This window comes from Rhineura floridana, chromosome 1, assembly GCF_030035675.1.
Source record: "Rhineura floridana isolate rRhiFlo1 chromosome 1, rRhiFlo1.hap2, whole genome shotgun sequence".
Classification (NCBI taxonomy): Eukaryota; Metazoa; Chordata; class Lepidosauria; order Squamata; family Rhineuridae; genus Rhineura; species Rhineura floridana.
Window position 1 is genome coordinate 151,083,206 of NC_084480.1, and position 27,486 is coordinate 151,110,691.

A 27,486-nucleotide genomic window follows, 5' to 3' on the forward strand; every position below is an offset into this window, starting at 1 on the left:
GCCACCACCTCCTTCCTCCGCGCCGTCTCTTTGTATGGTGTGCCTCAAAATGGCCCATCAAGAGGGGAGATGTGCTCTGCGTTGATTTCCCGCGTAAACGCCGATGCTCCACTTTGCAGCACGGCTCCCCTTCCCCCGCCTCGGGCAGGGCGTGTGCCTGGCTGGCTGGTTGCTAGAGCATCCCGCAGCAGCAGCAGCGCCGCGCGGGGCTCCTGGCTGCCGCGCGCTCCCCGCCCGCTGCCTCCTGCCTCCAGCCGCGGCTCCGGCTCAGCCAATGGCAGCGCCGCACCCGGCTCGAGAGCTGTTTACCCAATCTCAGCTCTCCTCCTCCCTCCTCTCCCTACCCTCGTGAGCATCTTCTAGCACCGAGCCGAGCCGAGGCAGACAGCAAGCAAGCAAGCGAGCGGGCGGGAGGCGGGTCTGGCTGCTCGACGGGGAAGCGTCTCGCGTGTGCTTCCCCCGGGGGGCCGCGCGCTTCCTCGCACCCGAGCATGGCGATGAGCAGCCCTCTCCGGCCCCGGGTGGGCCGCCCTGAGGACTCGCCGTGAGGGGAACCCCGCTCCGCAGCCCCGCTCCCGCCTCCCGCTTGGATGCGCAGAGGCTGCGGCGGCCGCTTCCCGCTCCCTGCCGCCTCCGCCGCCCCCTCCTCGCGGAGGGAGCCCCGCTGGCCGGAGGAATGGGCTGCATCGGCTCCAGGACCGTAGGTAAGGAGAGGCGGGGAAGCGGCTCCTGCTGCTTGCTGGAGGTTGCCGTAGCTGCCGCTTTTCCCTCTCGGGCTGGGCAGGCACGAACCTGGCCGCCGCGGCAATCCGCCTCGGAAGCGAGGCGGAAAAGGGCCTTGGGCTGAGTGTACCGTTGCGTTGTTCAAGCGAAGCAGGTTCCAGCCTGGTCTGCCTCTCGATGGGAGACCATCTCTGTCTAGAAAGGCATGCGGGGTAGAAGGAGGCGACGGCAGGAACGCGACGTTTGCCTCTGGGACTGGCCCTCTCTCGGGGCAGGGTGAGCACCACCCTCTTCCCCCGGGGGAGAGCATCTGAGCGGTTGGCAGCAGGAGGCACTCTCGGAGGCAAGGTGTGTGCTTCCCCTGTGGGATAGTTGACAAGGAGAGAGTGTGTGCATGTGCCCCACCGCCTCCCTCTTTCCCTAGGAGTAGCTTGCTGGCCTAGGTGCCATTGGCATGGTGATGGATGGATCAACCTCAAGAAAAGGAAAAAGGAAAGGCACAAGACTGTGTTAGGGTTGTTCCCCTCCTGTGAGAGTCTTGAGTGAGTTTCTGACAAGCACCTGGATTGCCAATTGATATCCTCCCCTCCTCTTTCCCCATCAGGGTTATTGTTATCAGATTCTCCGTATCACTGCAGTGATGCCTGCTCATGCCCTCCCTCCCCGTGGCTGCCCACGCTTCAGCAGAGAACAGCCACTGGATCTCTCCCACAAGAGGGGAGCCTTGGCAAGGGCACCCCCCCCCGCCGTTTGTGCTCCGCTACTCGCTTCCCTCTAGAATTTAATGACAGCCACCCACCCTGCACCTAATACGGGTTTATGGATTGGAGACTCTGCACCTCATACACTTTCAGAGAACTGCAAAATGGAACTGAATATACTCTTATCAGATTCTTTCCTCCTAAAGGCCCTTCCAGGCGGAAGGCATATGGGGGGCAAGCGGATTTGGGATACCACTTAATGGCAATAGAGTAGAAGGCAGGCAGATTTTGACCCATGTGCCACATTCCATCAGGAATTTCTGCTCCAGTCCTGGTGCAATGAATAGGAAGTTGCAGAACTTCAGACTTGCTCAGGAGACCTTCCCAGTGGATTGTGCCCCCATGCCCATTAGTGGTGGTGGTGTGTTTCCATTTGTGTTTTTTGCCTCTGGCACTGAAATGCTTTGGGATGAGCTCTGCTGCCTTCTCCTGTGGTTTGTTTGGTACATCAAATAAATTACTCGCTTGTGTTTGTTTAACATTCCTTCCCTGCCAAATCTCAGGGGCTCATGATACATTACAGTGTATCTTAACATCCCATTTTATCTTTGCAGCACAAGAATAAATTAGACAGAGGCTGCAATTGTAATCCCACTTAGTAGGAATTAAGTTGCATCAACTCTGTTATTTCCAAATAAATATGCTAAGGATAACACTGCTAGCGACAGTGAGTGGCTATTGTCCACCCAGTGAACTTTGTGGCTTGGCAGGGATATGAATCTATCTTGACTGACTGCTGCTCATCCTTCCTGGTAGCCAATACCTCCCCTCCCAGTATTTACACTTTAGAAAGCAGAGCAGCCATCCACAGGGAATCGGCATTTTCTTGAACTAGATGTCAAGTTAGAGTAGCGTTTCATTTGGATGCTAAGGAAGCCACGCTTCCCCTGATTCACAGCATCTGTTTAAAAGATGCACTACCTGTTGGTGAACTGGTCATTAATATGGACAGTGACACGAGAGACCTGAGAACTTTTTTCTGTAAATGCATTATAATGAGTTGGATCATTAGTCCATTTAGCTCAGTGTTGCCTATTGACTGACAGCAGCTGTCCAGGATTTCAGAAGAGTCTTTTCCAGTTCTACCTGGAGATGCCAGAGATTGAACATGGGACCTTCTGCTTGTGAAGCAGATGCTCCACCACAGAGCTTCAACAGCATACAGTATGTCGTGCCACATACTGAGGTTACAATCCTAGAAATTAGTTGGAGTTTTGCTCTGGAATTCATTGAAATACAAGTTGCATCCTATATGTTTATCTAATGTTGGAACTTTCCTCCAGCGTTGCTCATTGGGCTGTGCCAATATTGTACTACGCCCTTCCTCAGAAATGAGATCTCACAACTTTGAGGGTGTACACCTGTATTTTTTACCTCAGTCAGTCAAATGCTTTCACTTACTCTAATTCTAAAATTTTAATATTTTGTAAAATGAATGTTATAGTGTTAAATGTATGGATTTGATGCCAAATAACAAAACATTGAGCTTTAGGGACATGAATATTTTGGACTTAATTTTGTTCCGCCATCAAGCAAGAATCTTGCTTATTAGCATGTTGTGATCTCCTTGATCAGGTGCCCGTGCACTTGATGAAGCAGTGTCTTTTGCAAAAACAGATGCTGTAATAAGTGTGTTACTCTTACAGTTGTCTTAGGGTTCGGTGCAGCACACTAAGAGCAAACATGTATTCAAGCCAACTGTCTGCTGCTTCTAATCAAAACTATTTGTGAAAGAGAGGGTGACTTGCAGCAGAGAATTGATAGGGAGGGATGCTTGCACGAAGTAAGACTCATTTGAGTTCAGTGGAGCTTTTTCCAGGAGTGTATAGGATTACAACCTTAACCCTTTCCCCTATACACTACTTTTCCCATGACAGGGTTTAGAAGCCCCACAATAGCTGGGGCTGATAATCTTTATCAGGAAAAGGATAGGGGGAATGTGACCCTGTTATTCTTACTTGATATCTCAGCAGCTTTTGATACTATTGACCATGGTATCCTTCTGAGCCAACTTGGTGAGATGGTATTGGAGGCACTGTTTTATAGTGGTTCCAATCCTATCTGCGGTTTGATTTCAGAGAATAGCATTTGGGTGATTGTCTTTTGGCTCCCTGGCAGTTGTGCTGTGGGGTGCCACAGGGTACCATCTTGTCTCCAGTAATGTTTAACATCTATATGAAGCCATTGGGAGCGGTCATCAGGAGATTTGGAACAAAGTGTCAGCAGTATGCTGATATCCAGCTCTATTTCTCTGTAACATCTGAATCAGGAGAGACTGTGCAGGCGCTGGACCAGTGCCAGTTTCATCTGGCAATAAATTGTCTGAATCCGAGCAATGTTGAGGTGCTGTTGGTAGATGGTTCCTGAGTCCGGATAATTGGTCAATTTCCTGCTTCGGATGGGGTTGTACTCTCTCTGAAAGAGCAGATTCACAGTCTGGGGATGCTCCTGAATCCATCTTTGTCACTAGAGTCCAAGATGACTTCAGTGCCTAGGAGTGCTTTTTACCAGCTTCAGTTAGAAAGACAACTATGACTGTTTCTAGACTGGGATAGCCTGACCACCACTGTCCATACACTGGTAAACTCCAGGCTGGGTTACTGTAATGCGCTCTATATGGGGCTGCCCCTGAGGTTGGTCCGGAAGCTGCAGCTGGTGCAAAATGCGGTGGCTCGACTGCTCACTGGGGCAGGGTATTGCCAACATGTTACCCCACTACTGAAAGAATTGTACTGGCTGCCCATTAGCTGCTGGGCCAAGTTCAAGGTGCTGGTTTTGGTGTACAAAGCCATATACAGCTTGGGACCAGGATACCTGAAACATTGTTTTACCCCTTAAATATCCAGTCGATCACTGCATTCTGCAGGTGAGGGCCTCCTGCAAATAACATATTGTCAGGAGGTCAGTTCTGCACAACATAGGAAGCAGATCTTTAATCTTGTGGCACCTACCCTTTGGAATTCCCTCTCCTTAAATATTAGACAGGCACTATCCCGGTTATCTTTTCAGAGCCTATGAAGATCTTCCTCTTTCAACAAGCCATTTAAGTAGAGACCTTAACCCTGTCTGCATCTGCTTTGGAATTGCTTTTTAAGATGTTTTTAATGGTTTTTTAAAAGATACTTTTAAGATGTTTTGTTTTTAAGATGCTTTAAGAAGTTTGTAGTGGTTTGTCTCTTGCTTGCCACCTTGGGCTCCTACTGGCAGGAAGGATGGGGTAGAAATTTAATAAATAATAATTATTATTAATAATGTAATTCATATATAGAGAAAGAAAAGGCAGTGTCAGATAGAGTAAAGCATGTGCCTGGCTCCCTGTTGCTCTGGCCCCAATAACTTTTGGTTTTGGCTCCACTCACCACCACCAGCATGCAGCCCCAAAAATCTTACCCCAGAGGAAATGAGGTTCCTGAAGAAAAAAGGTTCCTCATCATTTGAACTATGACCATGCTCCCTTCAGCTCTCCAAAATCTTGTTTGTCTCTGGCTCAAGACACTTCTTGTCCTGCTGAAGAGCACTCAGACCTTTTCCTTAGAACATTTCAGAACATAATCAAGTATATTTATTATCATTATTATCATCCATTAATCTAAACTAAACTTGTATGCGAATCCAAAGTATCTGATAATCTTCCTTTCCATATCACCCACGCATTCTCCTAAAATAACAAACACCATCCCCAGTGACACCCACTCTTAGTTGGCCAGCATTTTACTGAACTGCTCATAATTTCCTATTTAGATACTTTAAGACAAATTAGGACCAAATGCCAGAAGCAAAGAGTATTGTAAGGATAAAGTGTTTGCGTTTATCGTAAGGGCTCGGTTGCTGAATTTGTGTAGAACAAAGCAACTCTGCTTATTGGTGATGGTAGTGGGGAAATCCCTATTTAAAATCTCACCTCTGTCATGAGTTTACCCTCTCTGCCTGCAGTTTGAAGATGATAATACTCCCAAGTGCATTGGCTTTTTTAATTGACTAAGGTTGTTTATGTTTGTACTATTGATGACTGACTGCAGTTTGCATTTACACATATACCTATACAGTCTCTTCCCTCTCCCTTCCAAATGAATACATAAAATTATTGAATCTGAGTACATGAAGCATTGTAAAGCACTTGCCGTCTTCAACCTGCCTTTATGAAGGATTCTCAGCTCTTGGGGGTAGGATAAACCTGCTCATGGATGCTTTTTTAAAATGCCAAGCTAAATAGGATTTAACAGCCTTTAAGCAACGTGAACACATCTCCTAGAAAGATGGGGTATGATTCAGAGCTTGCCGTGGGTGTGTGGTTCTTGTCATTGGAGTCTCTAGGGAGAGTCTCATCAGCTGGAAAACACAAGGGCTCTGTAATGTAAGAAGGATGGTAGAACTGATTATCACCAGGACTGCCAATTTCATAGAGGGTAAAAATCTTTGTAAGATAAGGTACTACCAGGTGCTGCAATCCTATGCATGCTTCAAAGCAAGTCTTGTTGCGTTCAGGTAAGTCTGCATAGGATTACAGCCAAAATCACTTTTTATTTTTGTTAGATTTTTAAATAAAAGCAACAGAATAAAATAAGCAAAAACATAAAATAAAATGTTGGTTAACATAGCACAGAAATAAATATGAAAACATTGTTATAAAAATAAAAAGAGAGAAGAAAACAAAGAATTCTCGTAACTAGTTCATAAACTCAAGGTTAGTTTTAGGAATGGAGAGGGCACTTGCTAAATAATGAGCAACAGATCTGCAGGCTTCAAGTGCTGATATGGTACAATAGAACCTTGCTATGCTATTAATTTAACTGAAGTTGCAATTCGGTGGAATTTGGGAATAAGTCCCACTGAATTGAGTAAACATACATAACATGTTAAGAGTTTAATTGCCTTTCTAAGCCATTTCATTTTTTCAGCTTTGTGCTTTTCAGTACTTCGTGTGTGGCAACAATTAACATGCATAAGAAACTATGAGAATTTTTATTGAGAAATGCTGCTGTATAGCTAGTTACCTGTAACATTGTTAAGAAGGCACACTGTAGGTTATTAGCTGTAATTTGAAGGTCTCATGTACATTAATTTACCATGTGTAAAAATCACCTTTGTTTGTTGAACCATCATCTGCCATCAGTCACATTATAAATCTTAGTTCCATTTTTTCAGATGCCACTGGATTCATTTATAGCAGTTTCTCCTAATACTGGTGCATACAAGTGAATAAAAAGTGCTAAGTATTTGAAATATTTCGGGTCTCTATTTTATCTAAACATTTATGATTTATACCACTTGGTTTCCTCTTCCAATAAGATACGATATACTTCAAATATTTTGTAAAATGTCTCTCATAATACTACTTATACAAATTCTGTATTTTGTTCAGGTAATATAGGCTTGAGAGCCAGTGTGTCATAATGGTTAGAGTGTTGGACTAAGACCTGGGAGACTAGGGTTCAAATCCCCACACAGCCATAAAGCTTACTGGGTGACCTTGGGCCTGTCACTGCCTTTCAGCCTCAGAGGAAGGCAATGGTAAACCACCTCTGATTACTGCTTACCATGAAAACCCTATTCGTAGGGTCACCATAAGTTGGAATCGACTTGAAGGCAATCCATCCATCCAATATAGGCTTGGACCTAAAGATCCTGCTGCCCACACAGAGAAGGTACTTCCAGTCAGACAGGGTGAGCTACCGTTTCCTCACCGCCACATTATTTATGTCACTAAAACAGCTGCTCAGAAAGATCTCCTAATCATCTGGAGCTAATTTTCAGTAAAGGAGGGGACAGAGGTATCGAAGGCAGGAGGACCTCAGTGAGCCCCCTAAATGAGAGGAACTGCCTCCAGCTCCATCTTTGAATACAAACCATTGAAGTTTGCTTAGGGATATTAATCAAAGTGCATCTTGTACTCCCTTTGTTTATGAGATTGGCAATCTACTGATGAAAATGGTTTTTAAAGTTATTTAGAAATAGCTTTGTAGGAGGCAATTGATCCCTTTTTGTGCTACCATACATGGTCCGGTATTTGTGTAACTCAGTAGGCCGCAAATTGTGTGGGTCTCCACTACATTAAAAGATGCTACATTACTGACACATCATGTCTCCCCTTCCCCACACACAGAGAAATGAAATGGGAAACTTGAGCTCACTATGAAGAAAAGATTATGCAATGCATTGCTTGGAGTAATGAATCACCAGATTCAAGGAGTATCTGCTATTTGATCTTCGGCAGTCTGCATATAACTGGTTCTTCTGTCCTTGCTTATAAGAAATAGAGCCAGGGTTTTTAACTGTCAGTTAAATCTTCCTATTCTGTCTCCCAGGCACTCATGGGTCTGCTGGGTCAGACTCTTTTTTTTTTTGACCATGTGCAGATTGAGGACACAGAAAATAATATTTTCTCTTGGGCTGAGTCACAGATGGTTTCGGCTCTCTATCAACACTGGAAGCCTGTCTGCTTTCTTGAAATTGTGAGATCAGTTAAAAGATGGAAATAAACATCAGCTGCTGAAGATTCATTATGAACTAGCAATATGCATGGTTCTATCTTAAGCAATCCTTACAGCAAGCATTTGGTTAGTCTGGTACTGAGGAGGGCCTGCAGTTCCTGGGCATAGAGGCAATAGCTGTGTTCAGATGTCACTGAACACCTGAATAAGCCTAGCAGCTTCCTGGGGTCACACACACCTCCTCAGGGCCAGTGCTATCATTAGGCCAACTAGGCAGCCGCCTAGGGCGCAGACCTCAGAGGGGCACAGTACTGACCTTTGAGGGGCACAGTTTTATACAGATTAGTTTTTTAACCCTTGGAAAAAATGCAACTGAAATAAATTGAGCAGTTTCAAGTTTTGTGCTTTTCATTTTTTCTACAAGACATCTGTTTTTGAAAATTGAAGTTGGCAATTTTTGGGGGGAGGCGCAAGTAGTTAGCCTTGCCTCGGGCGCGAAATAGCCTGGCACCGGCACTGCTCCTCCTATGTGACCAAAGGATATGTTTGGATGCTTTTGCTTTCACTTTTAGTTAACCACAGCTTGCCCTGTCATCTGGACCTAGAACTATAGTTAATTTAAACAAGCCAGCTTCAGAAATCACAATTTGAAGTTGGATTGTTTTAAAACTGTCATGAGCCTCTCTGAGTACAGATAAGTACTCTGATTCAGACCAGGAGTGGGGGGTGCTTGAGAAAGAAGACTCTGTAGGGGAGGAAGGGGGGATCAGGCAATGGAGCAGAGCCCTGTTGACACCCCCCCACCTCCAGATGTGCCTGGATCTACTGAGGTAGGGGTCCCAGAGGCTGCCTCTCCCTCACCTGCTGACTATTAGAGACTGTGGATGCTGTTTCCTCATCGCAGGATGAGAAGGCAGGTCTCCTAGGGAGAGGTATTTCATCAAGAGGAAGGAGATTTGTTTCCCTAGGTGGGGTGCCCATCTTCAGGCCGGGAATTCTCTGCATTTCCTTAAAAGGGAGGTGGGCAAACAACTTCACAGCTCCCATGAAGTTTTCAAATCCTTGTTAATGATCTTGGATACCTGAACCTTGGCCTTAATTCTGAGCTGGACATATTGTTGCTACCCCTTTGCCTTGGAAGAACTCCTGGACTATATTCTGCTCTTTCCATGATGCTGAGCTGGTACTCTTAGTCTCCAATAATAAATGTTTACTTCCTTACTTACAAGAAAGTGTGCCTGTTGTTTTTTTTGGGCAGAAGCCAGGATGCTATCCATAGTTAATGTTAATTACAGTTTGTCAGTTTGGATGACATGACGGGCAGTGGTTAACCAAAAGTGGAAGTTAACTCTTCCAAACTCCTTCTCGCAGTGATGCAGGATGAAGAGAGGGGAGGGAGTAGTGTAGGCTTGTTCATGTATTGTTAAGCCACAGTTTAGTGTGGCATCTGAACACAACCAGTATCTCTTTATTCAGAACACCAAAAGACCCTTTGACTCCCAGCTTTAGGATGGACTCCCAGCAGTTCAGCATGGAATTCCGTGTATTGTAGAAGTTTGTGGGATTATTGTAGGGTGTCAGTCAGTTCAGATGAAGCACTGCCCAGGTCTGTTGGCCCTCACTGTTGGCACTGCAGAACCCACCAATGTTCTCCAACAGCTGCAGATTACAGGGGAAGATGAACCATGGTAGACAAACTATCTTTCAAGAAAATATTACTGAGATAAGGCATGTAAAGCACTCACAATACAGTGTAAATGCTAAGTATTTTGCTGCTCTTTGTCATAATCAATGTACCGAATCATGTGGTATTCATTTGGGTGTGGTTTTCTGCTTCCAGGAAACAGCATGGTGCTGCTGAGGATGTTGCAGGCATTTGACCTAAAATGTGTGTTTTAGAGAAGGTCTGATTGGAGGACTGTGCATTTGAACAATCATATCTTGGCTTATTAAAGTGAGATATGCATGAAACCGTGCAGCCCCTTTGCTCTTTCTTTTGTGTAGCATACCAATCAAACCAGGAAGTCTCAAATTAATCATAATTTGTATGAACAGGGAAACTGTAGTTATTGGCTTCTGAAGAAGCAAGGATTTTAAACCATTTTGAAGTTGTTTTTCAGATCCTGTTTTATTGTGAAGCTTTTAACCATATTTTCTCAGTTCAGAAAAAACAGGAAACTATGGTTTAATCAGAGACTCTCTATTTTAAATATGGCTCTTGTGAAGGGAAGTGTGTAGGAGCTGCATGCGCAGGGAAGAGTCATGTGTTGAGATATGATTATCTAAACCGGGCCAGTAAAACGCAACAGAGCAGGAGGGATGAAGGTTCTAAAAGAGAAAGAACTAATGAAGTTTGGCATTATTAAGAGAGCAGAGCTGGGTGGTGATGGTTCCACAATGCATTGAAGCTGATTCGGGAGGCAGTGCCAAACCACAAAGCGTCTTCAAGCAGTAAAAAAGGAGGGGAAATGGAAGCAAAAAATACAGTGATCTAGAGGGATCTATTGTGATAAAAGACTAGCTGTGTTAGGCTGGAATCCTCACTCCTCATACCTGGGAGTAAGCCCAAATGAATTCAGGCATAATTCTGAGTAGACATGCTTAGAATTACACAGTTAGTCTGTGACAGTCTGCATTTTTTGTCCGCTTACTGTCATGGGCCCCATAGAGAACTCCTGGCAAAATGAGCAGGAGGAAGACGGATCCTAGGGAAGGCCATAATGGAGCCCCCCCCCTGCAATTGGAGAAAATTTCAGTGGTCTGGTCAGCGACACCCCACCCCAGAGCTGCTGGTAGCTGTTGAAGAGGCAGGATCAGCCGATGAGGCTCCTCCCCCCACACCTCCAGTCTGTTGGTCCTCCTGAGCTGCCCCCAGCTCCGCCTCCTGGGAGGAACAGGCAGCAAGATTGAAGGAAGGGACCGAGGAAGAACTGGCCAATGTGTCTCCTCCTCTGTGCCCAAGGTCACGCTGTGGGATGCACATGTGTGAGCAGACTGAGATCGTTTCCCTATCCGTGTGATGGTGTGGCTGCTTGCTTGCCCAGTCGCAATCTGAGATATGGTTCCTGCACAAGTAGTGAGCTCGCCCTGACCCTATAAGTCGTTCCAGGGGATGTGTCAGGTTGCTGCAACAGCATTTTCACTTGAGTTGCCACGCCTACTAGTCTCCTGTATTGTCACAGAGCCCCATATTATCTGTAAGCTGATCTGTGAAATAGTTTGCTCTTAAGTAATGCATTAAATGCAGGAAAAAGACACCAGTGGTTCTGAGTCAATTTTCAATGGGGCAGCTCAGGACAGAGACAGTCCAGAATCTAACCAAGTTAACTTCTTTATAAGGTAGTGGCCCTTTTCATCAGAACTTGGAAGTGAGTGGGGATCAAATTTTGCGAGAGGTAGGTTGTGATTTTAACACCAGCTTATTGAATGTATGGACACAGTAAGGCTAAGGCAAGGATGGTCTTATATTTTTATTGGTCTTAAGGGGCTCTGGGAGCCATTTCAGTGGAAGAGCAAGGTAAAAATAAATAAATATTTTATATGTATCACATTTCTATATGTGGCAACTGTTTGTTTATTCACTGGGAAGCCATGATTGTTTGTCACTTCCTTGTGATGTCTATTACCTGCATGCACACAGCAATATAGATGTGTGTGCACGCAAATATAATCATGTCATAATTTACACATGTTTGCCAACACAAAAAACGTTTCTGTTTTGGAATATCATGTTAGAGACTAAATCAGCCTATCCACCACAAAAAACCAAGCAACCATGTGGTGAATATAAGTAAATAACCTGGATAGCAGCAGCAGGCAACTACTAGCTTGTGAATCCTGGGGCCATGAGTCATCCAGAATTGCTAGAATCATCTAAAATTGACCAAGTGTTGCATATTACTACAGTGGTGTCATACAGCTTCCTTCATACAGCTCTGATAAAGAAAAGTGGAATAAAAGTAGAATTGGCCCTGCCCAAAGTGATTCTTGCTGGTATCATATTCATTCATTCTAATGCAGCCTTCCCCATCGTGGTGACCTCCAGATGTTTTATACCCTTCGTGTCCAACACAGTCACCTCTCACCATGTTTGGCGAAATGGCTACAGACCTGTGGTGAAATAGTGCTTTGCTTCTGTCACCTATATTTCAAAATAAAATTATTTTATACATGTACCAGTTCAAAAAAGGGTCCACCCTCTGCCTTTAACAATCACAGATTCATCCTTGGGTCCGATACACTTTTCTGACTTTGAAAAGTACAGAACTGTTTTTGAATTCATGAAAGAGCCATTCCACTTTGACATCTACAATTCTTAACTATCGCAAGAGCTTGTGGGGGTTTTCTTCTTTGGAGAAGCACCTTTTCGAGATGGATGTGATTTTACTTCAAAGCACTCAACATTTGGAACATGATTCAGTTGTTACGATGATGTGAACTTATATTTTAAATCAAAATGAGTTTGCGGTTCTAAATATAGTTATTCCTTTTTTTTATCATTAATTTTTATTCAAATTTTCAAAGACAAGAAACAAAGCAAAACAAAAACAATTAAACAATAAAATAAAATGTTGACTTCCGATTTGTCGCAGATCAGTTATAGGTCTACAATATATAACAATCCTATCTCTAAAATTATATTAGAAAATCACTTTCCTCCAGTAGTTATCTTAATTAATCATCAAATCTCATAAACATTATTTTATTCTTTCCACAAAAAGTCCAAGAGAGGTTTCAATTCCTTGAGAGATATATCTTCCAATTTTTCTCCAAATAAACATATCGCTTAATCCATCTAATTCAAATCTGTTAGGTCCAATAATTTCAATAGCCATTCTTCCATTATCTATATTAATTCCATCTTCAATAATCCTGTTGTCCAGTAATTTCAGTAGCCATTCTTCCGTTATCAGTATCCCACAATAATCTTGTTGTCATAGCCATAGTCCAAGCAAACATATCAATTAATCCATCTCGTCAAATCTGCCAAGTCCAATAATTTCCACAACCATTCTTCCATTATCCATATTAATTCCATCTTCCATCTTCAATAGTCCTGTTAAATCCAGTGGTTTCAGTATCCATTCATCCATTATCAGTATCCCATGATGATCTTGCTGTCATAGCCATAGTCATATAACAAGAGTCTGATGGGAATTTCCCCCATCACAAATATGTCCTTGCCATCAATTCTGAGTATGTTGTTGAAATATTGTTGTAAAGTCACATCTCTGCTCTGGGTGCATCTCTGCTCTGTCACATATTTGTAGTTAATTCCATAACTTTTTTCTATGTCAAGCCCCATCACATCATTCCAGTCAAGAATTCCGAGTATGTTGCTGAAATATTGCTGCAAAGTCATATCTCTGTTCTTCTTTTTTACAAAATGCACTGGCTCATTTCTTAAGGGTTTCTCCACTGTCACATATCTGTAGCCAACTCCATTGATTTTTTCTATGTCAAGCTCCATCATATCATTCCAGTCCAGAAAATTATCCAAGACATTGATAACTTTACCACCAAAATCTTCATTAATTTCTTCAGAGACAACGTTGAATTCCAAACAGTAAACTTTATTTCTAACATCCATAAACTCCAAATCTTTTTCCAATTTCACATTTGTTCCAATCTCCAGGGCTTGTAGCTTCCCTATCCCATCAAACTCCTCTCTCACAGAATCCATTGTTTCTTTAAGCTCCTGCGTCATTTTGTTAAATTCAATTTTCATCTCCTGTCTACCCTGTCTCAGGGTTTGTTTCGTTATCTCAATCTCAGCCATTATTTTCTGAAACATAATTTCTTCCATGGTCTCAATCACTTTCCTGGTTGTCTTTCTTAAAACCACAGAAACAAAAATTATTTCAGCCACAATTGGGTTAATGTTCCAGGCTTGCTTATATCAGTGTAGACATTACAGCCTGCCTTATCTCTATGTATTCAGGAATACAAAAACAAACTTAGTTCCCAACATCAAAACAATTAGTGGCGTCGTGAACAAGCAGATTCGTCAAAATGAAATAGACCAAAAAAAAAATTTTTTTTCCCCCGTCCTCGAAATAGAAATCCCTCTTCCGTTAGTATCTTTAGAATGCACCTCCAGGACAGCTTTTTGCGATAAAAACAAAGATAAGCTTTTTCGATTTCTTTCCTCCTTAATTTTGTTAGTGAAAGAGAAAAGCCATAAACTCACCTAGAAGATCTTCACAGCTGATTCATTGACAAATCTCTTTTTTGCTACACCAATTTAAACCAAGTAAAAAAAGAAAATAGAAAGAAGGATGCTTATCTGCCTGTTGAAGTCCGTTTTTCTTTAAAGAAAAGATAAACGTGTCGCTGTAATCAGCAAGAGCTTGATGAAAGTCCGTCTGGCATTGCAGTTTGAACCTTCTCTCATAAATAAATGAAATCCAGTCCTCCCCACAAAAACAGGCTTTGTGGTTGATCTCTACGTTTCTCCCTGACCGGGAGAAAATCTTTACCAGTCAAAAAGAGCGTTGTGACTGATTTTAAAGCTGAAAAAGCTTCTTCTGAGACAAAAGCTCGTCTCAGAGGCAGCACAGGCAAAGCAACCCTTCCCGGAAGTCCTAAATATAGTTATTCCAAAACTCTTTTCAATATATGGTTCAACAGAAATCAAAATATAGGTTGCAGATATTGAATGAAAATTTGCAGATGGAGTTATGATGTATTCTAACTGATTTTATGCCTGATTTTCCTGCACTACTTAATGGAAAGATGTCTCGTTTCTCACTAATTCTATAAATAAATAATTCAAAACATTATTATTATGTATTTTTCTACCCACAAAATACAGTTAATTTTTTTCTCATGTGTCAAAATTTTTAACACATTTCCTGCAATTTTGGCAAATATAAAAAAACTGTTGGATACCACTGTTTTAGACTAAGACCCTCCAACATCACCATTTGCCATCTGGCTGGGGTTGATGAGAGTTATCCGACAACATCTGGAGTGCAGTAAATTGGGGAAGGCTGGTCTAATGTCTTACATTTCTGCTTAGTTCTGTCTTGGCTCACTCCCTGGAACTTTATTCTCTTTCCCTCCTGTTTCTCCTCAGTTTGCCTTCATACTGCCAAACACTGTCAATTTGTAGGTACTTTTGTTAATCTTTTTTTCCCCACTGACCACTTGAAAATTGCTGTGGGATTGGTGGACCACTTAATGATTTTCCTCTCTGTTGTAGCAATTGTAATGTATTGTGCTAGATGCTGTATGATTTTTAATTGTATTTTTACAGACATGCCACAAACCACCTGAATGAAGCCATTGGACCACCACAGTCTGGGAATCCCCGGTTTAGTCTCTTGAGTGCTTTCCCGATCCCACAAAATTGTCACGTCTAATTTCTCTAGAACTGATTCAATCTAGTGATTATATAATGCTGTTTAGTTTGTATAAATCCAGTTTTTGCTTGATGGCAGCATTCTAGCACATCAGGAGATGCTACTACATATAATAGTATTAATATAATTCTGCCCCCACTTCCCTCAGGTAGTTCCATACTTCTTACTAACTAAGCTGCTCTCTGGCTTAGTGTGGTTGTAGAGAGCAGGGCCAGCTCCAGGTTTCTGGGGGCCCATGGGGAAAGGCTATCAGGGGGGCCCTTGCCTTCTTGCTTCCCTCCTCAAACCACACTCTTATTTATTTATTTATTTATTATTTTATTTATACCCCTTCCTTCCTTCCAGCAGGAGCCCAGGGCGAAAACAGAAATACTAAAAACACTCTAAAACATCATAAAAAGACCTTAAAAAACATTAAAACAAAACAAAAACATTTAAAAAAACAACTTTAAAAACTTTTTAAAAAGGGTTAAAGATATTAAAAGACATTAAAAGCCATTCTAACACAGACGCAGACTGGGATAGGTCTCAGTTTAAAAGGCTTGTTGGAAGAGGAAAGTCTTCAAAAGGTACCAAAAAGATAGCAGAGATGGCGCCTGCCTAATAATTAAGGGGAGGGAATTCCACAGGGTAGGTGCCGCCACACTAAAGGTTCATTTCTTATATTGTACAGAATGAACCTCCTGATAAGATGGTATCTGCAAGAGGCCCTCACCTGCAGAGCGCAGTGATTGGCTGGATATATAAGGGGTAAGACGGTCTTTCAGGTATCCTGGTCCCAAGCTGTATAGGGCTTTGTACACCAAAACTAGAACCTTGAACTTGGCCCGGTAGCAAATGGGCAGACAGTGCAATTCTTTCAGCAGTGGGGTGACATGTTGGCGATACCCTGCCCCAGTGAGCAGTCTCGCTGCTGCATTTTGCACTAGCTGCAGCTTCCGGAAAAGCTCCACCGGACGGGTACTTGAGGATGCGATGGAGGCAGAGAAGTGGGCCTTCTTCGCCGCCCTCACCGCCACACAGTAGGTACGGTAATGATGTTTTACTCTTGCCCGATCAGCCTCACAGCACGTCTTTCACCACTTGTGCTCTATTTATTATTTATTTATTTTATTTTAAAATATTTCTAGCCCGCTTTATTTTAACCAGAAACTCAGAGTGGCGAACAGCAGCAGTAGAATAAAAACTATACAATACACCCAATACATACAATCCACAAGTTAAAAAACATACAAAAAATTTATGCTACTATCGTAATTTGTTAAAATTCCTATTCTGCATTTAGTTTAAACGCCGTCGGGAAAAGGAGTGTCTTAACCTGGCGGCGGAATGCCAAAAGCGAAGGGGCCAACCGTACCTCTACTGGTAAAGCATTCCAGAGTCTGGAAGCGATGACAGAGAACGCCCTATCTCTAGTTCTTGATAAATGAGCTTGTGAGGCTGAAGGAATCACAAGAAGCATATCCTCAGAGGACCTCAATGCACGGGAGGGTTCATAACAAGACAACTGGTCGGACAAATAGGCAGGGCCCAAGCCGTGTAGGGCTTTAAAGGTTAACACCAGCACTTTGAATTGAGTCCGGAAACACAGCAGCAGCCAGTGGAGTTGCTGTAACGGGGGTAGTATGTGCTCGAAGGCCGGCCCCGGTCAGCATTCTCACTGCTGCTCGTTGAACCAGTTTAAGTTTCCGAACTGTCTTCAATGGCAGCCCCATGTAGAGTGCGTTGCAGTAATCAAGCCGGGATGTAACTAGGGCATGCGTTACCCTCGTCAGATCGGACGTCTCTAGAAACGGGCACAGTTGGCGAACCAGTCTTAGCTGGGCAAAAGCGCTCCTGGACACTGCACAGACCTGGGCTTCCAGGTTCAAGGCAGAGTCCAGAAGCACCCCCAAACTGCGAACCTGCGTCTTTAGGGGGAGTGTAACCCCGTCCAATACAGGTAGATTCCCTATTTCCAGATTTGTCCCACGGCTGACGTAGAGCATTTCTGTCTTGTCTGGATTTAATTTCAACTTGTTCTCCTTCATCCAATCCATCACTGCGGACAGGCACTGGTTCAAGGGTTGGACGGCTTCCTTGGCATCAGGAGGAAAGGAGAAATAAAGCTGGGTGTCATCTGCATATTGATGGTATTGAACTCCAAACCTCCGGATGACCTCACCCAGCGGCTTCATATAGATATTGAATAACAAAGGAGAAAGGACAGAGCCCTGTGGCACCCCACAAGTCAGGGGCCAAGGGCCTGAGCAAGAGTCTCCAGATATTACCTTCTGGGTCTGACCCTCCAGGAAAGAGCGGAGCCAACACAAGACAGTGCCCCCTAGCCCCATCCTGGTTAGGCGGTCCAGGAGGATACTATGGTCGATAGTATCGAAGGCCGCTGAGAGATCTAGAAGAATTAACAGGGACACACTCCCCCTGTCTAGTTCCCTACGAAGGTCATCCACCAAGGCGACCAAGGCCGTCTCAGTCCCATGGCCAGGCCTGAAACCAGATTGGAGTGGGTCGAGATAATCTGTTTCCACTAGGAAATGTTGCAATTGGATGGTCACCACCTGCTCTATTATTTTACTAAGAAAAGGTAGATTGGAAACTGGACGATAATTACTCAAACACAGTGAGTCTAGGGAGGATTTTTGTAGTAATGGTCGTACAAGTGCCTCCTTTAAGCAACTTGGAAGAGAGCCTTGATGGAGGGAGGCATTAACCACCCCACATACCCATGTGGTCAGTCCTCCTCTAGCTTGTTTCAAAATCAAGGAGGGACAAGAGTCAAGTGGACAGGTGGTAGGCCTCATTCCTCCAAGAAGCTTATCTATATCTCCAGGTTGAACAAGTTGAAAAGAATCCATCTTAATAGGACAGACAGAGGCTGGAGGTACATCCTTAGGGACTGCATCAATATTGGCATCCAAGTCAGAACGGATCTGATCGACTTTATTCGCAAAATAAGTAGCAAATTCCTGACAACGAGTTGAAGAGAGATCTTCTGTAATTTCAGAATGATCACAATTAAGCAGGCCTTTGACTACTCGGAAAAGTTCTGCTGGCTGATTGACGGCTGAAGAAATAGAAGCCGTAAAAAAAAGCCTTTTGCGCAGTTCGTCTTGTGGCTGAGTAAATTCTGGAAAATATTTTAACCAAGAGTCGGTCAGATTTGCTGCAAGTTTTCCGCCAACGTCGCTCTAGACCCCTACGAGTGCGTTTCATCACCAACAGATCATTAGAAAACCATGGGACTGATTTTATCCTAGCACACGTATGGGGACGCTCAGGAGCGATTGTGTCTATAGCCCTGGTCATTGAACTATTCCAAAGAGTGACCAGAGCTTCGACAGAATCGTTTACTTGAAGGACAGGAAATTCCCCAAGAGCTGTCAGGAATCCACCTGGATCCATTAATCTCTTAGGGCGGACCATCCTAATAGGCCCCTTCTCCAAGCGGGGGGTATGAGTCGCAGTTAGCCGAAAACTGATTAGGTAATGGTCCATCCATGATAAAGAAGTTATGGAAAGATCCGTCACTCCTGGATCATCATCCTCCCGTCCCGCGTAAAAAACTCTAGCCATCGTCCAGCCTGTTTCATTGCCCTTAGCTCACTGGTGTACCAAGGTGCAGACCAGGCTCCACAATGCCAGAGAGGGCGCTCGGGGGCAACCATGTCAAGAGCCCGACTAGCCTCACTGTTCCACAGTGTGACAAGGGCTTCAACAGGGTCACCTGCTCTATCTACTGGGAACTCCCCCAGGGCATTCAGGAATCCAGTAGATTCCATTAGGCTCCGAGGGCGGACCATCTTATCTGTCCACCACCCCTGCAGGGAAGGATCGGAGCCATAAGTCTAAACTTCACCAGGAAGTGATCTGACCATGACAATGGGGTGACATCCACCCCCCCATCTCCAGACCACCACTTCCACCATCTGGAGCAAAAACCAAGTCGAGGGTGTGTCCTGCGCTAATCGTCGGGCCAGTGACAATGGTTGTCATGGAGGCCATGAAGTCCTGAGCCGGAACACCAGAGGCAGCCTCAGCATGGACATTGAAGTCACCCAGCACTATCGTTCTGGGCTCCTCCAACACCACAGCCGAGACGGCCTCCGCCAGCTCAGTCAGAGAAGCTGCTGGGCAGCAGGGTGGATGGTACACTAGCAGCAACTAGTTTACTGTCTCCTCGGCCCAACACCAGGCGCAGGCCCTCACAGCCAGCTCCAAGACAAAGTGGTTTCCTGGTGACAGAGATGGAAGTTCTGTAGACCACAGCAACTCCTCCCCCCGTCCCTGTAGCCTGTGCTGGTGTTGCACTGAGTATCCAGGTGGGCAAAGCTAGGTCAGATCAACTCCTCCCAGCTGACCCACCCAGGTCTCAGTAATGCACACCAAATCGGCACCTTCATCCACAATCAAATCATGGATAGTCTTATTGTGTACTGGTCTGGCATTAAACAACAACACACACAGGCCAGTGGGCACAGCAGATGAGCAACATGGAACCCATCCATGAGAGGAGCGGCAGCAAGAAACAAGGAGCAGATAGCCTTGCCCTCATCTTCTACAGTAATTCACCACATCCCCATGGCTATATTTCCCTCTACCCATGATCACTGAAATTGGGGTGACATCACCCATGTTCCTCCGTACTAAGACTCCTCCTAAACAGCTGATATGGACCCAACACAAGCCCGCCAACAAAGCCTGCCGGAGCCAATTATCCCAGAAGGCCTCTGTGAGAATTGGGAACAGTCATACCCATTCAAACCTTTTCACACAGGGCCCATCTACTCCCCCTCCTGTCTCACACCCAGGGAGGACCCTCCTTCTGCCAGTTACAGACTCTCACTCTGAAGGCATCTGGCGACTTTCTCCTACCATTCAGTTCACTGCACAGGCTCTCACCCTGTGCAGGAACTACAGATGCACCACACGCCCTCCCCACCACCAGTCTCCTCTAGATTGGTTTAACAGAAAATTAAAACAAACAAAAAAGGAAGGTAATAGAAGGGGGGGTAGTGCCCTCATCCTCGGGAATCCCTAAGGGGCTCCCTAAGGGGCATCCCCTTTGGTGTTGTCCCTTCGGTGGTGACCCCGCCAGCGGCAGACCCGCCACCCAAGGGCAGCTGGGCTTTTATGCCTCCTGACCCAGCCAGCAGCTGATGCAAGAGGCTGCAAGATTAGCTGCAGCCTCTCTCTGGAGCCAGGGTCAGGCAGGGGGGTCCCAGTCCCACTCTTCCTCCCTCTTTGCCTCACCCTTTTAAAGTAAAACAAAACCCGAACAGAAAGACTGGGGTGACAGAGGAATCGGACAGGAGAGAGAGAGAAGGAATGCCAAACCTCCATCTGTAAGTTCACTGGGGGCATCCCACCATGGCTCCGGAGTCCCTTCTGCTTGCCCTGCAGCAGTGCACGCCATGCAAGGAAGCCTCCTCTTCCTCCTTTGCTCCTTCATCATCCAGCCTGGCTTGGAGCTGCTGCCACTGCTCTTTCCTTCTGCCCTTCTGCTGGAGGGCATTTAAGGGGTTAATACTACAGAAATTAGGAGCCAACTAGCCTAGCCAATCCCAACATCAGCACTGAATGAGACAGTTGCGAAGTTGAGGAGACCCTCTGAGCTCAGCTTTTCATCTCCATGATATTAACCCATCAATTTCCCCTCCACTCTCGTGACTCATAAAAAGAGAAGTCAGCGGGAGAAAAACACATATCCCATTCCGCTGGGGCCAGCGAGGGGCCCCTCTGCATTCCTGGGCCCTTGGCCAGTGCCCCACCTGGGCCACTGCTGGAGCCGGGCCTGATAGAGAGGAAGAAACACTTGTTTTTCACTATAGGAAGCAATGTTTATTATTTATTTATTGCAAGAATTTAATATCTCATGATTCAGTTTGAGTGCCTTGCACAAATTAAAACAATAAAATAAAATTTATTAAAATCAACAGAGCACCATAAAGTCAGCATAACAAGAAAGTAAAAAAACTGAAAGGTCTCCACAATTTTTTTAAAATCTGCACCTGGCACCAAAATGACATCAGAATTTTATGCCAGACAAACATACTGGGGGTGGGTGGGGGAGCTTTCCAAAGCCCAGGTACCAGAATGGAAAAGGTCTTATCCCTGATCACCACCTGCCTCACCTCTAAAGCTGGGGGGACCCAAAGAAGGTCCTCTGAGGCAGTCTTAATACTTGGGCAGGTTCATATATGAGAAGGCAGTCCTTCAGAGCCTGGTTTTAAAGGTAAGAACCAGCATTTGAAGTTCTACTTAAAAACACCAGAAGCCCAGAGCAGTTGTTTCAAGACTGGTAAGATGTAATCTGTTTAACAAGTCCACATCAGCAATCTGTCTGCTGTATCTTGTGCCAACTGAAATTTCTGAGTAGTCTTTAAAAGCAGCCTTGTGGCTCAGGGGTTATGTGCCCTGCCATCTGTGCGGCCGTGGGCAAGCTGCATAGTCCCAAGGAACCCAATTGCCCCCCAGCTGGCAGTTGTGGTTAAGGAAGGGGCTGGCTTGTGCAGCTGTGGCAAGCTGAGCAGGCCCTAGCCAGCTGGGGAGGACTAGCCTCAGAGGGAGGCAATGGTAAACCCCCTCTGAATACTGCTTACCGTGAACACCCTATTCATAGGGTCGCCATAAGTCAGGATCGACTTGAAACAGTCCATATCCATTTTTTTTATATACAGTGGATTACAATAGTCTAAAACAAGATGTCACCAGAATACTAATTACTGTGGCAAGGCTATCTCTGTCTAGGAAGGGTTGCACCTGGTGAAAGGTACTTTTATGCCACAGTCATGTGGACCTCCAATAATGAAGCCAGATCTAAGAGCACTCCCAAGCTGTGAACCTGATTCTTTAGGGCAGTAGTCACCAATCTTTTTGGGCCAGTGTGAACACACTTGGAATTCTGAGAATGTGCCATGGGCACCAGTCACAAAATGACTGTGGTGGGAGAATGGCATAACACAAAATAGCTGCCACATCTAAAAGAACAGAAAAAGAGATGAGATCACAAAATGTGCAAATATGGAAAACGTTATCAAACTGACTATGCTGGCTGAAAGGAAGGAAGGGGAGGCAGAAGTGGCTACGTGCACATGCAGTTCAGGCTCACAAGTTGGTGGTGCACAGACCAGCCGTTAATTATTATTATTTAATTAATAATTATTCTCTTGCCTCTTTGAGACCCTCCTGGGATAACTTCGCTACCCCACTGGAGGTTCCGACCCCAAAGTTGGGAACCACTGCTTTATAGTATATAGGCATCACTGTGTATTATAAATTGTATATAGGCACAATTTTCTGATTTGGCTTTTTTAAAACTACTTTTTAATTGTGTTTCTACAGTTCTTGTTAGTTTCTGCTTATATTTGGTTCCTGTTGTTATGGTTGTGGCATCATAGGAGTGTGTACGAATGCAGTGATGTGAAAATGGTAGAGGTAATAAACAGATGTGCTTCTTCTGTTTTGAGGGAAGTTCTTAAAAAAAAATAATTCCGCAACCTGGTGGAACTTGAATTGGGAAGATGTGCCTGTGGCTGGTATCTTGTGACATGATGAAACCACCTTTCCACGCAATCTCCACAGCAATTTTTCAACTTTTAAAACTGTTTTAGGGCAGCCTTTCCCAACCTTTGGGCTCCCAGATGTTGCAGGACTACAATTCCAATCATTCCTGACCACTGTCTATGCTGGCTGGGACTAACAGGAGTGGTAGTTGAACAACATCTGGTGACCCAAAGGTTGAGAAAGGCTGTTTTAGAGGAAGAGGTGAAGATACACATGATTAAATGCCAGACAAAAAATCTGGCAGGGAGGCAGCCACTCAGAATGTTGAGCAATAGTGAAGCATCGTGGGACTGGAGCTGGGAGTTCTTTGCTTGAGCCATCAGGGCTGTTAGTTGAAGGAGGAAGCTATGGCCATTTCTCTTTAGGCAACAGATACTATTGGCCAGAATCCTCCTGATTTCAGACATCTGTGATCCAGGAGAACCAATCCTATATAGCTCCAAGTTCTGCTGCAGTTCCCTGCCTGGATTACTTGTTGCTGAGAGAAGCCACTAGGATGTCTTTCCTTAGTACCAGGTCTTTCTATGCCTACTTTTTATGGCTGTCTTAGATTCCTTGGCCTACCCATCCTTCCAAAGCCCTCAGCCATAGGAATCGAGTCATTGGCTTTGCCATCTCCATCTGGCCTCCGCCCTGCTGGCCTCCTCTGCTTTAGTCCACTTGCCACCTATCCAGCTGTGCCCAGTCAGACACTGAAAGCTTGACTCCAGCATTCTAGATCAGAGATGCCTCAATGTCTATAACAAACAGTCTAGACTTCAAAAATCAAAGTGAGCTCGGGGCAGCCAGTTTGTTCATGGGTGATATCATAAATATCCAAAGTAGCAGATATAAAGCTAAGTGGGAAAAGAGATGTACTGTACCTAGGTGACATACAATTAGGGCTGGAATTTTTCACTCAGTCCCTCTACTTGTGTAGTTTAACAGTGGCTTTGATCTGTAGGAATTAGCAAGTGACAATGTAAATCTCCATGCTGCAAAAAGCTTCACCTGCTGATTCCTAAAGATCAAACCATTGCTGACAAAGGAACAAGCAATTCAGTTTTACCATGCATTGGCCTACACAGGTCTGAAATGGGATGGGAACAATTTGGTGACCTGCAAGGACTTATTTGGTGGGTTAGTGGCTCAGGCTTCTTACTCCCTCAAAGTGATGGTTGGTGGGAGAGGAGGAGCAGTGGGAGGATGGTGCGGGTGGCCCCCAGCCTGAGCAGTGCAATGCCAGGAAAGGGATTTAATCCCTCTTCCACACTGTATTGCCAACCCTGAATCTGAGTGCTGTAGCAGTATACAAGTGAGGAGAAGATTAGGGGCTGGCTGTGCTGCAAGAGGTTCAGTGCAAGGAAGGTGATGAAATCCAGGGTTGTGGAGTCGGAGTCATGGAGTCGGAGTCGGGAGCAATTTAGGGTGGAGTCAGAGTTAGTAGAAATGTACCGACTCCAATTCCGACTCCTTCATAAATGGCAAATGTATATTAACTAGTCATAACAAATTTACTGTAGTAAAATGGTAGCACAAGGCATTTCATCACCACCATGTGAATCCAGAGCTTGGAAAAGTTACTTTTTCGAACTACAACTCCCACGAGCCCAATCCCTGGGGCTGATGGGAGTTGTAGTTTAAAAAAGTAACTTTTCCAAGCTCTGGATTCACGTGGTGGTGATGAAATGCCTTGTGCTACCATTTTACTACAGTAAATTTGTTATGACTAGTTAATATACATTTGCCATTTATGAAGGAGTAGGAGTCGGACAGTAGAAAAACAGAGGAGTTGGAGTCGAAGGTCTGGCGTACCGACTCTACAGCCCTGATGAAATCTCTCTCCCTAGTGCTCTGTTGGTGAGTTCAAGACTAGATGTGCAGTGAGCTGTGTAGTAAGGCTGCTATAGTGCTGTAGATCAGGCTAGGGAAAAAGATTTTGGAGTTAGTTCTGCAGCAAGCTATTCAACTTGTGAGGAAAGGACAAGTTTTCCTTTCTCTGCTTTAGCACTGTCAAGGGCTTTTAAATGTTTTCTAACATTCTTCTATGGGAGGGATTTGGACATGGACAGCCCTCAACAGGAGGATACATTCTATCTTTTATCAAAATAATATTTTTCTGCATACCTGAGGAATCGCCTAGCATGCAAAAAATCCCCAAACCTGCATTGTCTCACTGTCCCACTGGTTGGCATGAGCCTCCCCTCCCCCCTCCGATTGCGTTGGTGCGGTGATCAACCTATCAGTGCTAGATTGGAGGTTAGTTATGGTAACATCAGGTGGAGTTACTCCCACTTGGATTTTGTAAATCATCATGTTTATATAGCCTAATACTACCAGTTCTTCCAATGTGGACTTTAAAGGAGGTGGAACAATATTGGATAAGTGCATACCAGGCTGGAGGAGGAGGAGGAGGCGGAATCTACTTTTCCATGTGCTACTGTGGCCACCTCCTTGCAGCTGCAGAATAGAGCATTAGAAAGCCTGGTAATCCAAGGGTGCCCCATGAAGCAGGAGGTTGGGCTCCTTCCCCTTGGGTAAATCTGACTGGGTGGGTTCTTGTCTGACACTTCTGACAGAAACCACTTCAGCCAGCACAACTGCTTCAACTCACCGTTTAGAGGGAGCATTTACTGATGGATAGGTTCAGTGGCAGAGATGGGGCTCTGTCATGCAATTCAAAACCTTCCCAGTCAACAGATCTACTTGATAAATGGCTGCAACAGATCTATTAGAGCTGGGTTTTGTTTCATGCAGCAAATGGGAGTCCTTCCCAGTAGGCAGATCTGATGATCCTGTTATGTGTGTTCTAGGGCTTTCACCCAGTGTATGTAAATGATGTAGTCTAGTGGTTAAGAGAGTGGCCGACAAATCTGGTTTGAATCTCACGTCTGTCATGAACTCAGTAGGTGGCCCCCAGTGACTCACTCTCTCATAACCTCAGTCTCTCTCTCTTCCCCCCCCCCATGTGTAATATAGGAGATAATCATATGTGACATGCCTTACAGGATGTTGTAAGAATTACATCTAGATAGCGCATGTGAAGTGTTTTGAATGCTTCAGATCACTATGCAAATATTATTGATTGATTAGTGTATTGAAGCTGCATATGAAGAAAACAATGATTAGGAAGAGAAAAGCAGTACTGTGCAGCATGTGTCGCAGCAGGCACTTCAAAGAATTCCCAACTCTCTCTCTCTCTCTCTCTCTCTCTCTCTCTCTGTATGTGTGTGTGAGTGAGTGAGTGAGTGAGTGAGTGAGTGTGTGTGTGTGTGTGTGTGTGTGTGTGTGTGTGAGAGAGAGAGAGAGAGAGAAGGATGCTGTTTCTGAGATGACACCTGCCACCTGCCAAGTTTGTTATATACTTGTAATAAAGATAATGGATGCTTAAAAAAAATTGCTGTCTGATTTATCAGGTGGGCCTTTTTATTTGATCCACATGTTTTTAGTTGTTTAACTGATTTTATTTATTGATTTAGATGTTGCAACCTTAGTGGAGTGCCTCTTTAAAAGGGGACACAGGCTCCTTGCTGTCAGAACTGGTAGTTGAACACTGATCAGTGGCTGCATCCAGGACTTGATACCAATGACACCAGCTATTCCTTATGCGTGTCCCATCCGGGGGTGGGGAGGGGGACATTAGTACACATGCACCCTGTGCCACCTTGTCATTCTCCACTATGGGTTTTTAATTTTCTGTTATCACGTTAAGCTTAATTGCAGAAGCTGCTTTCCTGTGTGACTTTTACAATGTCAGTAATACGCCTCAGTTTTCCGATTCCTCCCAGCTTTGCTAATGGCTGATGCACTTAATGGGTCAGAAGCTGTCTCCTAATCAGTGGCATCTATGCACAATAACAACTCATACTGCTTGCTTCTGTGAAATAATTCATGACCAACTTGAAGATTATCTGAAGTATTATAATTGCATTTTCTCCTACATTTTAAAAAAGCTGCAGTTTAGTGGCGTACAGATATGTGTTGACTCTGAAAGCCCCATTCCTCATATAATCTGACCACTGATTGTGTCATACTTTATACTAAGCAAATTCACTAATAGGCAACAAACTTTGTGGTTTAAGAATGTACCTATAGCCCACAGATATTTCTATCAAACTGTAACAAGCAGGGAAATTGGGCAGCTATAGTGAATGCACCAGGGGAGCAGGAGACCTGAACTCCTCTCTGAGATATTGTACTGCCCTACAAATTGGTCAAAATGCAAACACAATTTGGGTTGGTCTTTCACAGTCCAATCCACTTACTGTGTAGCTTGCAAGAATTTGGTAACGTGCCTCTGAGCATATGGTGAGTGCAATCATGCTTAAGATAGGTAAAACTGACCATGGGGAGGAGGAAGGGGATGGGGATGAGGGGGAAGGAGAAGGAGGGTATTGGAAGGGGATGGGGAGGGAGGGGCAAAGGAAGGGGAGGGAAGGAGGGAGGAGGGTGGGTTTGCTCGTTTGCATATTTTTTTAGTTTAATGGGATTTATTTCTGTGTAATCATGTTTGAAAATGGAAATGCACTGCCTTCAAGTTGATCCCGACTTATGTTGACCCAGTGAATAGGGTTTTCATGGTAAACGGTATTCAGAGGTGGTTTTACCATTGACTTCCTCTGAGGCTGAGAGGCAGTGACTGGCCCAAGGTCACCCAGTCAGCTT

The 27,486-nt window shown here is 44.6% G+C and overlaps 1 protein-coding gene across 1 annotated transcript in view; it reads left to right on the forward strand.

The window, feature by feature from the left end:
* The first annotated feature begins 589 nt into the window (after positions 1-589).
* Positions 590-27,486, forward strand: part of FAM131B (family with sequence similarity 131 member B) — a 64,246-nt gene continuing 37,349 nt past the window's right edge. Inside the window, exon 1 of the mRNA XM_061626387.1 lies at positions 590-704. Coding sequence (XP_061482371.1) covers positions 677-704 — 28 coding nt within the window. The 5' untranslated portion in view covers positions 590-676. The remainder of the gene's footprint in view (positions 705-27,486) is intronic.